The sequence below is a fragment of the Aethalodelphis obliquidens genome, unplaced genomic scaffold (genome assembly GCF_003676395.1).
Source record: "Aethalodelphis obliquidens isolate GAN/ISIS:26980383/991018 unplaced genomic scaffold, ASM367639v1 scaffold63, whole genome shotgun sequence".
Lineage (NCBI taxonomy): Eukaryota > Metazoa > Chordata > Mammalia > Artiodactyla > Delphinidae > Aethalodelphis > Aethalodelphis obliquidens.
Genome location: NW_020838007.1, coordinates 2594395 through 2610514, shown reverse-complemented (window position 1 = coordinate 2610514; position 16120 = coordinate 2594395). Strand labels below are relative to the sequence as shown.

Here is a 16120-nt window from a genome sequence, read left to right as displayed (position 1 = left end):
CATGTTGGTAAAAATAAGTAACTGCATAGGGTTTTTTATGAATGGGGTTGAATAGAAATCTCCTATGTAGAAGAATTCCAAATAATTGATGTAGACACTCAGCCATCCACGGAGTGTGGAGGTGGAGCTAACTCCTGCCTCCATAGGTGCTGGTTCCCAGTGTGACTTCCTCCTAAGGAAGACACACAGTATGGAAATGGGAAAAAAATTAACTTCATTGTGGGGAAATCTGACAAGCACTACCTCAGGCAGGTAACCAAAGTTAATATTAACAGTGATAAGTTGCCTTGAGAGCCTGTTCCCGTGATATAAAGTGATGAGAAATCACTTTACCTCTGTGATCTGCTTACTCAAAACCCATAACTCAAGCCTAATCATGAGAAAAACACCAAGTAAATCCCAGCGCAGGACAGTCTACAAAATACCTGACCAGACCTCCTCACCAATGGCAGTGTCATAGAAACAAGGAGAGTCTGAGAAACTGAAAGCCCAGAAGGGCCTAAACAGACATGATGAGTAAATGTCACGTGATACCCTGGATGGCATCCTGGAAGACAAAAAGTTAGAATGAAGGAAACCTAAATGAAATATGGACTTCAGTTAATAATAAGGTATCGATATTTGTTCATTAATTGTGGCAATTCTATAGAAAACACTCTCTTGCAGTGTGATCTGGTCTCTCGCCAATCCTTTGTCCTGCTTTGGGGTGGCCCCATTCACAGGAACAGTCTCTCTCACTGCATCCAGGGCCTCCTGGAGCAACTCCAGGCTGATACCACTCAATGTCCATTTTACCAGAAAGGGTCTCTCCTTCCTATGAAAAGCCATGGTCTAAAATGCCTTTGGCTTGGGTCACATTCTCATTCTTGAACCCATCAGAGCACCAAGAGGATAGAACATAGGATTGGCTAGATGTGGATCAGAAGCGCATCTTCAATGTGGGTGGAATGTGGGGTCTGCCCTCTGGAAATGTTTGGATTGAAAGCGGGTAACAAGCAATTCCCCCAAGGAAAGCTGAGCTGCTGGACTTGGCCATGAGAACAGATACCCAGTCGGGGAAAGCAGCTGCTTCTGTATCACTGACAGATCACTGCACAGCTGTGGAATCTGAAGCCCAAAGAAGGAAGGGGTTCAGTTAGGATCAGGGGCTGCAGCCACCCATCCACGGCTCTTGCTGTCCTCCCTTGATGGCAAGAAGCTCTTCTACTTGCTAAAATAGCAACTTTGCTGTTGGTGGTAAACTCCAGGCTCTTGCTTTGGGCATCGGGTCCTCACATCAGAGACTGGCCCTGATTGCCCATGTGCCTCAAAAGGCACACAGACTTCATTCACGTCCCTGGTGGTGGGAGCCCAGGAGTCACACCTGCCCCCTGGCCACATTAGTCACCCATTCCTGAAGAACAAAATTGCTAATGTTCCAGTCTCTTCTCTCTCCTTTACAAAGAGCTGAGACCAAATGCTGGGTGGTAAGTAAACTCTTGCTCAGTGAAGCAGTGGGAGCTTCAAGGGTTATTCCATGCCACACAATCCACAGTTGGCAAGCTTTCTGGAGGACACAGGGGCTGAGCCCTAATCTCACATGGCTCACTGAGACCATGTGGCCTCAGTGAGAAACTGCCCATTGGGAGGCCCAGTGGCCCTCATATCTTTGAGTCTTAACGAGTATGAGTGTCAAAGTTTATTACAACTGGAAAGCCAAATAATTTTAGGGTAATAGTCTGCTGTTTGGATGTTGTGACCAGGGCCATACTCCATGTTCGGAGGGTTATTACCTCTCTTGGCCGGCTACAAGGCTGTGAGGGAAGAGACACTTCTCTCAATCACATGGATGTAGGGAACGGAAACATCCAGGGGCATGTCTACGCTGCCCAGGTAGCTGTTCAGTTGCACAGCTGCATGGTCAGCTCAGTAATTGGCAACAAGAACTTGACAGGGCCCAGGCTGGCCTGAGCTGGAGAACCACAGATGCCTGCCTGAATGCTCAGAGGTCAAGGGCTATCCTGTCTGAGACTTGATTTTCTACTGATGCCCACTCAGATGGGACAAAAGATTCATCAAGTCCCAGGAGGGCCTCAGTAGCCCTCAAAAAGGCAGCACCTGAGGACCAGCCAGTCACTGCACCCATCCTGAATAAATCCACACACGTCTTCTGAGTGCCCTCACGTCAGAGCTGTGCTGGAACCTAGGTCTGCCCAGGCAGAGTGGGGCCAGCACCATCCTTTCCAGGCAGGAAGGAAGGCTGACAGAAACTGCTTGATTTCTGATGCCCTCCACAACCCTTGACTGAGGTTGAGTTGGATTCGAAACAGAGACAAGTACAGACATTCATTCTTCTCTCAGAGCCCAGGACTGGGGGGCAGAAACACAATGATACAGCTCACCTACCTGACTAATGTGTGACCTTGGGAGAATAATGTCCATCCTGGAAGCCTCAGAGAAGGAGAAGGGGGATGAGGGTGGGTTATGCTTAAACCTAAATCTAACCCTAACACCACAGCCTATAACCCTAACCCCTAACCTATAACCCTAAACCTAACAACCCTAACCTTGGACTCTAGACCCTCGATCCTGACACCTAAACTCTAATCTCTGACCCTGACCCTTTAACCATCACCCTCTATCCTGATTCTCCAACTCTGACCATAATCCTAACCCTAACCCTGACCCCTAAGCCCTGACACTGACTCTGACCACAGACCTAAACCCTAGCAAAGTGGATACCGAGGGATGTCTCTATAATCTCTCAAATAAACCAAGGGAATAAATCTTTATCATCTTACATTTAGTAATAGTTTCTTAGATCTGACACGAAAGTACAAGCAATGAAAGAAAAAAATAGATACATAGGATTTCCTCAAAGTTAAAAACTTTATCATATCAAAAATGCTATCCAGAAAGTGAAAAGACAGCCCACAGAATGGAAGGAAATGTTTGCACATTTTATATCTAATAAAAGGCTATTTTTAGAATGTATCAAGAAACTTACCAGGGACTTCCCTCCTGGCACAGTTGTTAAGAATCTGCCTGCCAATGCAGCGGACACAGGTTCGAACCCTGGTCCGGGAAGATCCCGCATGCTGCAGAGCAACTAAGCCCGCGTGCCACAACTACTGAAGCCCTCGCGCCTAGAGCCTGGGTTCCGCAGTAACAGAAGCCACCACAATGAGAAGCCCGCACACTGCAACGAAGAGTAGCCCCCGCTCACGGCAACTAGAGAGAGCTTGCGTGCAGCAACAAAGACCCAACACAAGCCAAAAGAACCTAATTAATTAATTAATTAACTTTTTAAAAAGAAACTTAACAACAAAAACACAAAAAACTCAATTTTTACAACGCACAAAGGACTTGACCTGACTCTTCTCCAGACAAGATATACAAATGGTCAGCAAGGACATGAAAAGATGTCAAACATCAGTAGTCATGATGGAAATGCAAATGAGTACCACGATGCAATACCCCTTCAAACACACTAGAATTGTTATTGTCAAGAAAAATAAAAAATAATGAATATTGGCAACAAGGTAGAGCAAATGGAATTTTTTTTTTTTTTTTTTTTTTGTGGTACGCGGGTCTCTCACTGTTGTGGCCTCTCCCGTTGCAGAGCACAGGCTGCAGATGTGCAGGCTACGGACACGTAGGCTCAGTGGCCATGGCTCACGGGCCTAGCCGCTCCACGGCATGTGGGATCTTCCCGGAACGGGGCACAAACCCGTGTCCCCTGCATCGGCAGGAGGACTCTCAACCACTGCGCCACCAGGGAAGCCCATTTTTTTTTTTGCAAATGGAAATGTTAACCATTGCTTGTGGAAATGTAAAATGGTGCAGGCTATATGTATAATATTTTGATATTTCCTCAAAAAGGTAAATGTACAGTACGATATGGTGCAACAATGTAACTCCTAGTTATAGACACCAAGGTATTGAAAACAGGGGTTCAAACAAAAACTTGCACATCCATGTTAAGGGGAGTGGAATGTGACACCCCATATATGCCTCTTTGGCATAAGGATTATTTTGAACCAATTAATTTAGAAAAACAGACAGGAGAATCTTTGAAATTCGAGTAGAAGTTACCCTTTTGGGGAGGGAAATTTACATTTATAATGGAAATCTACATTTATAAAGGTGTCTCCCTCTCAGTACCAGGAATAGAAGGGTGACTATCTCAAGAAACTCTTATCAGTGGAGAAAGCCCGGACTTAAATCTGCATAACAACCATACTCTTTTTTTACTGTGCTTTGCCTGATAACCTCCTTTAACCGGGTTCCCCCCGCGCCTAACACCTTTCTTTTGCTTTTAGCGGAGGATGGCATTTGAGGAGCTGGCTTGGGCCATTTCAGGGACTTACTCAGTTTTCCTGGGTATCTCCCAAATTCACAGGATGTATGTACGTTATTAAGCTTCTGATTGTTTTTCTTTTGTTAATGTATCTTATAGGGGTGATCTCAACTAAGAACACAGAAGTATAGAAGTAAAATTATTTTTCCTCCCATACACATGCAATTAAATACTATTTAGCAATGGAAAGAAATGAACCATCAACCTATGCAAAGACATGGCTGAATCTTACATGTATAATGCTAAGTGTGACAACCAAAAAAAAAAAATTGCAGGAGACTGCAAACAGGAAAAGGGTTTATTTGGGATCTTAAGAATTGTGTTTGGGAGTGTCCACTGGAAAAAAAAAAAAAAGCACAACGTGAGAGTTGTGAGTTATGTTTTATTTGGGGGCAAAATGAGGACTATAGCCTGGGAGACAGCCTCTGAGATAGCCCTGAGGAACTGCTCTGAAGAGGTTGGGGTGGGGGTGGGGTCAGTATATATGTGATTTTGGTGAAGGGAGATACGTGCAATCAAGCACACATGTTGGCAGAAGATTGCAGCTGGTCATGAGGCGGTTGCTGCTAGTCACAAGGAACGGATGTCTCAGTTAATGATTTTAGTGCTTTTTTTTTTTAATTAATTAATTAGGCTGCATGGGGTCTTAGTTGCAGCACGTGGGATCTTTCATTTACAGCGTGTGGGCTCTTTGTTGCAGCACACGGGCTTCTCTAGTTGCAGAGTGGGGGCTCAGTAATTGCGGCGCGTGGGCTTAGTTGCCCCGTAGCGTGTGGGGTCTTAGTTCCCCGACCAGGGAATTGAACCCGTGTCCCTTGCATTGGAAGGCGGATTATTAACCATTGGACCACCAGGGAAGTCCCGATGCTTCTCTCGATATGAGAAAATGCAAGAAATTGGGCTCATAAAATCTCCTGTCTGAAGACCTGTTCTGCCAGTTTTCCCAGAGCAGAGTGCCTCATTCCTGATCTCTACCCTGAACTCCTTTCAGGGTGTGTTTTGAGACTGCAGTGGCTGGTGACCTCATCCTTGCAGAGCCAGATGGCGAGTGACAATTTTTAGTTGGCAGGAGACACAGATTCAGGTAACCCTTAAAGAGTGTTCTAGGGAAGAGAAAGGGTCAGGGGCTTATAAAGACAAAAAGACACCAGGTCGTTAAAAGTTGCCTGGCAATAATTGTTATTGACTCTGGCGGGAGTCAGAAAATATTTGTCCTTAAGAAATCACGAGTCTTGGGGACTTCCCTGGTGGCGCAGTAGTTAAGAATCCGCCTGCCAATGCAGGGGACAAGGGTTCGAGCCCTGGTCCGGGAAGATCCCACATGCTGCGGAGCAACGAAGCCCGTGCGCCACAACTACTGAAGTCTGCGCGCCTAGAGCCTGTGCTGTGCAACAAGAGAAGCCACCACAATGAGAAGCCCGCGCACTGCGACCAAGAGTAGCCCCTGCTCGCCGCAACTAGAGAAAGCCTGCACGCAGCAACGAAGACCCAACACAGCCAAAAATAAAAAATAATTAAAAATAATAAATAAATTTAAGAAAAAAGACATCATGAGGTTTTTTTTAGGGTAAGGATTGTTGCAGCAAAACTAAAAATGAAGTTTTCCCTCTCCTAAGAACAAGGAAAATAAAGGGAACAGTGAACAGGCTAGAGAAGAAACATAACCTGGCCTGAAAGAGTTAATCCTAGTTTTATTTTAACTGTTACTAATCTGTAGTGTCTGTAGTTAGAATTGTCCTTCACAAAGCTAACCTGTCATCCCAATCCTTTGTAATTTACATTCTGCACCTGGTATTTGCTCCCCCTGTAACCTCTTGTAGCAAATCACCCCTTGTAGTTGTTTGCATTTCAGAAAGGAGGTCGCAGACCGATAACCCGGGCTGGGGGATGCAGTTACCGGGTTGCTTGACTCCAGCGGTGACTGTTTTGAAATAATGCAAGAAGAATGCATGACCTTCACCATTTTGATCCTTGTCACTTACTTCGGATTGCGAACTCCCCTATAAGAATCCCTGTAATTCCCCAGGAAGGTTGGTGGGATGGGGCACAGTTCTTGAGGCACTAGCCTACTGTCTTCCCTTTGCCTGGCAAAGAAAATTAAGCCTCGCTACTTCCTATCTTCCAAACCTCTGTCTCCATATTTTTATTTGGCATCGGTGCACAGGGAGCCAAGATTTTTGCAACAGGCTTGGGATTTAATCCTTGTGGAGGTAGATGGCAAGTGCCAATTTTTAGTTGGCGGGTTTACTGTTACCATTTTACTCTAGCCTTTGTGTAAAATTGAAAAGTCTGAAAAGAACCAATGTTTTAGAAGAAGCAGTGTCACTTGTAAACATCCTGCCACCTAACAGGACAGCCTTTTCTTCTCCACCCATGACTTGATAAAACAGGAAGCTCTCAACACAGGCCTGAAGAAGGTGGATTTCACAAGTCACTGTGAATTAAAACTGTTCTAATGCAATGGAGCTACTAAATACATATGCTTGTTCTTAAGAAAAATTATAAAACTAACAAATCCTTTACTCCAGATATAAAAAATAAAATCTATTAATCACTACTGTAATTTGATTCCAGAAAAATAGCCAACTGAAGCAAAAAAAAGCACAGGCTGCCCATAGCACGGTCTACAATGTAGGGCGGGGGTGGGGGCGGGGCGTAGGTCCACGCCCACCGCGCGGGCGGGGGAGAATTCTCAGAAATCTCGCGATTTTGAGGCTGTGGAGTAACGCCTCCGAGGTCGCGTGGGCGGGGAGGCAGGGTAAGGGGCGGGGACAATGCGGGACGCTCCCCGGTGGGGCAGAGACAGCCTCCTTCTGGGTGACGCAAGGCGGGCCGCGCTGTGCTCAGAACTGTCGTGAAAGGGGGCGGGGCGCGCCGCGCTGTGGACTGACGTAGAGGCGCGCGTCGCTTCGGCGGCGGCTGGCGGGGTGCGGGCGACATGGAGCGGTACTCCGGCGCCTTGGAGGAGGCAGTGGACGGAGCCCGGCAGCAGGAGCGGCACTACCAGTTGCTGTCGGCACTGCAGGGCCTGGTCAAGGAGCTGCCCAGGTGCGCGGCCTCGGGGCACGCGGGGTGGGCGGGGCCGCGGACAGGCGGCTCGGCCCCGCCCCGCTCACCGCGCCCTCCTCCCGCAGCTCCTTCCAGCAGCGCCTGTCCTACACCACGCTCAGTGACCTGGCCCTGGCGCTCCTCGACGGCACCGTCTTCGAGATCGTGCAGGGGCTGCTGGACATCCAGCACCTCACCGAGAAGAGCCTGTACAACCAGCGCCTGCGGCTGCAGAACGAGCACCGAGGTGCGCGGGGGCGACGGGACGGCCCAGCTCCCCGCGCGAGAGCTCGGCCTGCCCGGGCAGTTCCGGTCTCTGCGGGCGGAGGCCTTCCGCGGATACCGTTCGAAAGAAGCCCTTGAAATTGACCGGATTGAGGGCGCGGGGCCATTGATGACAAATGGGTCAAGTCGGTTTTACTTTGTCAGTTGCAAAGTCATATTTTCGCAGGACATCCAGAAACTCCCTGCTCGCGCTCCCGCGTGCCCTCACTCCCCTTCCAGGCAGGATGGCCCAAGGCCTCTGTGCTTGGTCAGCCCACTGGCAGGTCTGGTGTTGGCGGTTGGCCGCCCGCAGTGATGCCCCGCAGTGTTGACAGCTCTGCAGCGCCCTTTAGTGTCAGTTTCCTTTCCGCAGCGCATCAAGTTCCCTTGCACTGATCCCTGAGGCACCCTCCAGAATCCAAAAACTTTTCCACTTGAGCCACGCGTTTGGCCAAAGCCTTGGGAGCCTTGGCCCCTCCCAGGCATCCCTACTGGGAATGGGAGGGGCCTCCGGAGCACCTTCCTGCGAGGTGTGCTGGTCAGCTCTTCCCGCCCCCTCAGATTTCCCACCTTTCTTATTTTATTTTTTCCCAACTTTTTATTTATTTGAAAAAGGTTAAGTATTTAGAAAAGTTGGAAGTATAATATAATGAATACTTATACGTTCTCCAGCTACACTCAGTAACTGAAGTTTTGACAAAGTTCTTTGTGTCCGTAAGTATGTGCAACACCACAGGGCTTCACCAGGGGTCCTCAGCATTCCTCTAGACCAGGGTTTTCAACAGCAGCGCTGTTATCATTTGTGGCTGGACAGGTTTTTTTTTTCCTTCTTCTTTCTTTATTTATTTTTGGCTGCATTGGGTCTTCGTTGCAGTGCGCGGGCTTCTCATTGCGGTGGCTTCTCTTGTGGAGCGTGGGCTCTAGGCGCACGGGCTTCAGTAGTTGTGGCACGCGGGCTCAGTACTTGTGGCTCGCAGGCTCTAGAGCACAGGCTCAGTAGTTGTGGTGCACGGGCGCCGCGGCATGCGGGATCTTCCCGGACCAGGGCTTGAACCCATGTCCCCTGCTTTGGCAGGTGGATTCTTAACCACTGCGCCAGTCCTTGGACAAGTCTTAATGGTTCTTTGCTGAATGTTTAAAAGCATCCTTGGCTTCTAACTACTAGATTATAGTGGCACCTTCCCCCAATAATGACAGCCAGAAATGTCTCCAGACATCCTTGGGGGTCAGCCTTGGTCCAGTACTGAGAACCAGCGATCTAGAACAAGAACGCTCTCCTCTGTAACCACAATGGATAGAAATGAATCATTCCAGGGTGTGTTCTGACATTGAGTCCACGGTCACATACCGAAACTTGTCTCAAATTGTCAGTCCCTTTATAAGGATCCAGTGTGTGGTCATGCATTGCCATTGGTTACTTTGGTCTCTGCTTCTGAAACAGTTCCCAACATTTACTGTGGCGCTGACTTTTTGAAGAGTCCAGGGTATTCTGCCTTAGAACGTCCCCACTGTGGATCTGTTGGATTGCCTCCTCGTGTTGACATTTTACCTCTTCCTCCACTTTCTGTGTTTTCTGTAAACTGGACAACCTGACGATACACACATTAAGCATTTGTGGCAAAAATTCCTCCTAGTGATGATAGACATCTGCCCCAGGATTAGTGTGTTTCTATCAGGAATGGATGTTGGGATTTGTCAAATCTTTTTTCTGCATCTATTGAGATGATCAAGTGGCTTTTTGGTTACGACGGTGAATTACATTGATTTTTTAAATTCCTGGGATAAACCGCATTCCTGGGATAAACCTTACTCAGTCATGATGAACTATTATTTTTGTCTATGTTGGTTTGATTTGCTAAAATCTTAAGAATTTTTATTTCTATGCTAGTGATGGACATTGGCCTGTAGTTCTCTTGTAACATTTTTGTCTGGTTTGAGTATCAGGGCGATACTCGCTTCACAGGATGAGTTGGGAAGTGTTCTCTTTGGTTTTCCAGAAGAATTTGTGTATAATTGGTAATACTTCTTCCCTAAATGTTTGGATGGTTGTCTTTGTACATGTTTTTTTAATATAATTATATTTTATTTATTTATTTTTGGCTGCGTTGGGTCTTCGTTGCTGGGCACGGGCTTTCTCTAGCTGCAGTGAGCTGGGGCTGCTCTTCGTTGTGGTGCCTTTGCTTCTCATTGTGGCGGCTTCTCGTTGTAGAGCACGGGCTCTAGGTGCACGAGCTTCAGTAGTTGTGGCACGAGGGCTTAGTAGTTGTGGTTCGTGGGCTCTAGAGCACAGGCTCAGTAGTTGTGGCGCACGAGCTTCATTGCTCCGCGGCATGTGGGATCTTCCCAGACCAAGGATCAAACCTGTATCCCCTGCATTGGCAGGCAGATTCTTAACCACTGCGCCACCAGGGAAGTCCCTGTACACATTGTTATTGAGGAATGAGATGCATACTCACAAATCCAAAGTACATAGCTGATGCCTTTTAACGCTCAAATCATGCCACATTTGGCCAGTGGAAGAACAGTGGGCTGGCTCCTGTGTCCTTTTGATGTGTCCCCCTCATTCTTGGAGCACTTCTTGCTTTCTGGTACAGGAAGGTGTTCAGGCTCATCTTTTCTTGTTCTTTCCCAGCCTCAGCCCCTCTTCTGACGGCCTGCTTCCAGCTTCCCCACACCAACAACCTTCCATCAGGATGGACCTTTCCCCTTTGCCACCGTAAAACTTTCCCACTCCTCCTGCCTTTGACTGGGTCTGTGCCAAATGCAGGCTGTCAGTAAGTAGTATTTGCTCTCGTTTTGGTGATTTTTATTTATCTTCAGAGCTTAGTAGCTCAGGGAGCAAATCAGGCGCTCAGAATAATTTTTTTAAAGGGAGAGGGGGCAGCAAGGGAAAAAGCCATGTCTCCATGGAGCCCTGGTTCCTTTTAGTGGGGAGTTTTGATAACTCTTCAGACACTTCGCTTCTTGTCCTTTGGAAGGTTTTGTGCTGTCAGCAGTGGGAAAGTGCCTGTGACTTTCTGCTTTTCCTTCCTCTGACTTAGCAGGTGGTGGTTGGCTGCCATTGCTTTCCTTGGTCATTGCAAAGGCCAGGCCCCCGCCCGGGCAGTGGGTGCAGCTCTCTTTTTGCCTCTGGTTGCTTGCCCTGTGGAATCTGGAAGTTGACCTGAGATTTGTAGCAACGTTGATAAATGGGGTGAAGATGACATTTCCCTGCATTTATCTGTTTTCTTGCATCCTGCCTCCACACGTTGTAAATGTTAACTGGGGAGTGTCTTTCTCATCTCTTTGTTTATGGAAATGTCTTGAGGGTGGCCCTCAGCTTCAGACTCACTTAGTGTGATAAATGCCATAGTCGAGATGTGCACGCACTGTGAAGAAACAGGAGATTGGGGAACCTCAGGGGTCCTCCAGAGAAGGGCTGTAACGTGAGGTCTCTGCCGAGGACCGAGTGATGGCCTTGTGTCTTATAGCCGGGACCCCTCCTCACAGGGGAGATCTGGCCACTTGACACTTACTAGTCTAGGATTTTGGCTGCATAGTGTTGAGTGTTCTGTTTTGTGATTGGTTTCTTTCCATCCCATGCTACCTTTCTCTTCTGTCCAGTCCTGTACAATTAGTGGGGACTGTGGAAGCTTTCCTTGGTGGTCGTGGTGGCCCCTCTTGGAGCAACACAGACTCCCTGGCACATGGCCTCTGCCGGCTCATGCCATCTATTGAAAAATTAATCAATAGTCAATCTAAGAAAGAAATGGAAAATTATAGTCGATCCAACCTGAGGATTCTAACCTGGAGACAGTCTTTCCGAAAGCTCTGAGGACTGTTCCAAAGAGGTGAGGAGGGAGGCCAGTATATATGTGATTTTGGTGAAGGGGTACATGTAACCAAGCATGCAGCTTGGTAGAAGGTTACTGCTATTCACGAGGAACAGATAGCTTAGTTAATGGTTTTAGTGCATTTCTAAGTATGGGAAGATGCAACAAACTGTATTCATAAAATTTTCTCCTGAAAATATCCAAGTGTCTGAGGGCCAGTTCTGCCAGTTTTCCCAGAGCACAAAGTGCCTCATCCCGATCTTCACCCTGAATTCCTTTCAGGTAGGTCAGCGACTGCAGTGGTTAATGACTTGATTCTTGTAGAACTGGGTGTTGGGCAACATTCTCTCTGTTACAGTCCCTTCTCTTTCAGTCTTTTTTTTTTTTAAATCAGTGTTACTTTATTCTTTTTTTACAATTAATTAATTTATTTTTGGCTCTGTTGGGTCTTCGTTTCTGTGCAAGGGCTTTCTCTAGTTGCGGCGAGCGGGGGCCACTCTTCATCGCGGTGCGCGGGCCTCTCACTGTCGTGGCCTCTCTTATTGCGGAGCACAAGCTCCAGACACGCAGGCTCAGTAGCTGTGGCTCACGGGCCTAGTTGCTCCGTGGCATGTGGGATCTTCCCAGACCAGGGCTCGAACCCGTGTCCCCTGCATTGGCAGGCAGATTCTCAACTACTGCGCCACCAGGGAAGCCCCTCTTTCAGTCTTAATTTCGACCAAGTTTTGGGAGGCATTTCATGACCAATTTGTCCCACGGTGTTAGGAATGCTCATTCCCAGGTCAGGCGAGGATTTCCTTGATAGGCCACTCAATGTGCTGTTACCAGACTAGACCCCGTTAACTAACAGTAGCCCAAGGCCTCCGGGCTGCCTGTCCTACTAGTCTGTTATTGCCCTGTTGTTGCTTCTTCCCACATCTAGAGCTACACTATTACAATCCCTGATCTTACAGAACTATATATTTGGTCAGTTGTTTCAGGTCTTATAGTCATCATTATCTTTATTGGAGGCTCAGCCACACATTTGGTCATTAAAGAAACAATAATCTTGTAAAATAGGCAGAAATATAGCTAGTGACATTAATAAGGTCATCAGTAAATATTTAAGCTGAGAACTCCAGCCCAGTGTCTCCCCAGGTCGTCTGACCAGTCTGTTCTGCACCAATCGCTGTCTTTAAGGGAAATGATATTGTGGCCTTGTCCATAAAGTCCACCAAAGACATCTGCACGTACAAGGCCAGTGGTGGGTCATCATGACCCCTTACAGGACTGAGAAAGGAATGTTACCTCCCAAGGAGTTACATGGCTGGCACCAGAAGGAGAAAAATTGATCTTTGTGGTTGAGCAGGTATTTCTGCCATTTGGGAGTCTGGTTCATGCTTAATGCAGATGCACAATGTTCAGTGGAGGGAAGGGAGGAGGCTCAAATGAGCAGAGAAAAAATTTTATTTAAATGTTGCGTGTCTTAACTTAAAATATGAATTTTATTTCATCACATCCTTGGGCCCCTCAGGGTCTGTGCCCACCCTACTCCCTCTAGGAGCTATGGATAGGGTACAGGGTGGCTCTGCATCCCTCACCACCACCAAGGGCAGCACTGAGGGGGAGTGACTGCCACACCCCAGGGCAGAGGCCACTCTCCTTGTCCTCCTTTCCCAGGCCTTTGCCTCGGTGGTCTTTTGGATGTCTCAGTAGATGTCCCTTGGATGATGGCAGGTCACGCTGGACTCCTGGCCTGTAGCCAGCATCTGAGCCTAGAAACCTCTAGACCGCAGTCTCCTCCCTCCCTATCCACAATTCTCTGAGCTCAGGCTGCAGCCCTGGCTCCACCCCCATAACCATACACTTGGCCTCACCCTTCTCTAGTGCCCTGGAGCCCTGCTGCTGGAGAAGGGCCGTACCCTGGGTGAGGGCCCGCCTGAGTGGGCTGGGGGCTGGGTGTCCAGAGCTCCACCCAGCTCCCAGTGCAGGCCTCCCTCACGTCCACGCCTCTGCCCTGCTTCCCTGTGGTGGTGGGACAGCTGGAGCAGGCCCCCTCCTTACCCCTCTGCCACCTGCTGATAACCCCTCTGGTCTCGTCCCCTTCCAGTGCTCAGGCAGGCGCTGCGGCAGAAACACCAGGAAGCCCAGCAGGCCTGCAGGCCCCACAACCTGCCTGTGCTCCAGGCGGCCCAGCAGCGCGAGCTAGAGGTAGGGGTGTGGGCAGGGTGGGCACCACCTGAGCTCTGCTGAGAGGGCCGTAGAGGAGGGGCTCCGGGTGGCTTGGGAGCCACTGGCCAGCCTGGGCCTCAGCCTGGGGTGGGCCGCGAAGGCTCCATGTGCCCACATGTGGCTCTTCACTGTCGGGGGTTGGGGTGTGCTTGGAGTGGATGGAGAGTGTGTGATCCCCCCACTCCCCTTCTTCTGCTCCTCGAGACAGCAGCTCCTAATGGGCTGGGCCTGTACAGGGCAGGTGTGAGTGGGGGCCATTGTGCCCCATGGCCTTGGGGATGAGGGCAGTGGTGGGATGATGGAGCCAGCAAGTCCTGCTCCCACGTTGCCTGGGAACAACGCAGAGGCCCACCCATAACCAAGAAGCCACCAGTGGTGGGGTGCATGTGGAGGCGTATGCAGGGTCCCAAGGCAGCCCCAAGCCAGGGCATGCAGGGAGGAGGTGCTGAGCCGGGCTTGGCCGCAGCTCCAGTGGAGAGGAAACATACGCAAAGGCCCAGAGATGGTGGCCAGCTTGACAGTCAGCAGAGGTGGAGCCAGCATCTGGCCAGCTCATGGTGGTCCCGAGCTGTCAGGGCTGGGCGAGGCCTGGCACAGCAAAGGGAGGACACCTGACAGGAGGTGCTGGAGGAAGGGCATTTGGGGCAGGTCATCTGAGCCCCTCTGCAGGGTTCTGTGTGGCTAAGGAGGGACGGACCTGGGTGCAGTACGGGATCCATCCATAGTCTGGGAGCTGGATCCACTGGGAGGTGGGGAGGGGCCAGAGGAGGTGACAGGCCAGGAATGTGTGTGTGAGGCACTGATGGGCAGGAGGCTGAGCCCCTGAGCTGCCTTCACCGTGGCAGGCGGTGGAGCACCGGATCCGTGAGGAGCAGCGGGCGATGGACCAGAAGATTGTCCTGGAGCTGGACCGGAAGGTGGCGGACCAGCAGAGCACACTGGAGAAGGCAGGGGTCGCCGGCTTCTATGTGACCACCAACCCGCAGGTCAGTGGCACAGGCCTGCCCCGGCACAGCCCAGGGGATGTTGGTCCCCAAGGCTAGATTCCATATGGGGTTTTAGCTGGTCGCTGGGAGCCCAGGCCCAGGGTGTGTGGACACAGGGGACATGGTGAGTTAGGGAGGCTCCAGGAAGGGTTTCTGCGTTGTGCTCAGCATGGAGGCTGGTCACACTGCCTCCGCCACAGGAGGGTAAGCCATGTGACTACAGGGCATTGCCCACTTTCCCCGGGTTCGCTATGCCCTACAGGGCCTCCTGTGCAGTTCCCCTACATCTCTGCACACACCTCCACTTATGCCAAGCCAGGGCAACTGCAGGCCCTGCCACAGGTGGAGTCCCAACACCTGCCCCTTTCTGGCAGGCGGTAGCCAGGCTTCACTGGAAGTCAGCCCCATGGGCTCAAGCCTGGTGCTCTCTAGGTCCTGGTATCTGCCCTGGGTCCTTGGGTAAAGGAGGCTGCTTCCTGGGGCCTTTGCCAGGGCTAAAGGGGACCTCACAGTGGCCCCTCTGCATCCCAGGAGCTGACGCTACAGATGAACCTATTGGAACTCATCCGGAAGCTGCAGCAGAGGGGCTGCCAGGTGGGGAAGGCGGCACTATGAGCAGGCAGGGTTCCTGCCAGTGACCCGCTGCCCATCTTGGCTGGGAAGACAACCCTGTTCCACAGTCACCAAAGGCAGCAGAAAGCTGAGTGGCGCTCATCTTCCTGAAGTCTGGCCACCACCCTCCCAGCTGCTTGCAGGAGGGGTACCCCGTGAGGAGAAGCTAGGTGGACCTGGGCTGCGTCTGCCACCCACCTTCACCTGGGCTTTTTTGTCCAAAGCTAGGGTGGGAAGGTAAAGGGAAGAGTGGGCCCAGCCTTCTGGCTGTCTGCCCCAGGCTTCCAATGTGTTCTGCTTTCGGCCCCTCCCTTGGCAGGTGCAGCCCCCGAGTAGGAAAGGCTCATGAGCTGCATGTGACCCCGAGAAATAAAGACACCTCAGCATGGCCTGCACATGGCTTGCATGACAGCTCTGTGGTGCCTGTCGTGACCAGGGCCTAGCTAGGGCCCTTGCCTGTGGGCTCCGTGGCCTACAGGGGAATCAGCAGAAGATGGCCCCACCCCCAGGTCACAGAGGCCCCTCCCTGGGGCAAGTCTGAGGGCACTAGGGCCACATCCAGTCTGCTCTGTGGGGCGGTCAGAGCAGCCAGAGCCTGGTGTGGGTCACTGGGGCCGCTGGGGTGAAGGGCACAGAGCAGCAGGAAGGGTCTGAGAGAGGAAGAGACTGAGGATGGGGAAGCACCAAGCCCACTCTGGGGAGTGCGCTGTCTGCATTGGTCTGAGCCCCGGCTGTGGGGTTGGAGGTGAGGGTATCCAGTGCCCTGCGTGGCTGGGTCTGCAATACAGCTTGAAGGCAGGTGTTGGTGGGTCCACCCTGCCCAAGGTGTGCCGGGGGCGCGTGACACA

The 16120-nt window shown here is 50.5% G+C and overlaps 1 protein-coding gene across 1 annotated transcript; it reads left to right on the top strand.

Annotated features, from left to right (window-relative positions):
* Positions 1–7170: 7170 nt before the first annotated feature.
* Positions 7171–15667, top strand: LOC113610530 (protein DGCR6). Its single transcript, XM_027088769.1, has 5 exons — positions 7171–7387; positions 7474–7634; positions 13553–13653; positions 14520–14660; positions 15192–15667. The coding sequence occupies exons 1-5, from the start codon at positions 7278–7280 to the stop codon at positions 15273–15275; spliced, it is 597 nt and encodes a 198-aa protein (XP_026944570.1). The 5' UTR covers positions 7171–7277; the 3' UTR covers positions 15276–15667.
* Positions 15668–16120: the final 453 nt, after the last annotated feature.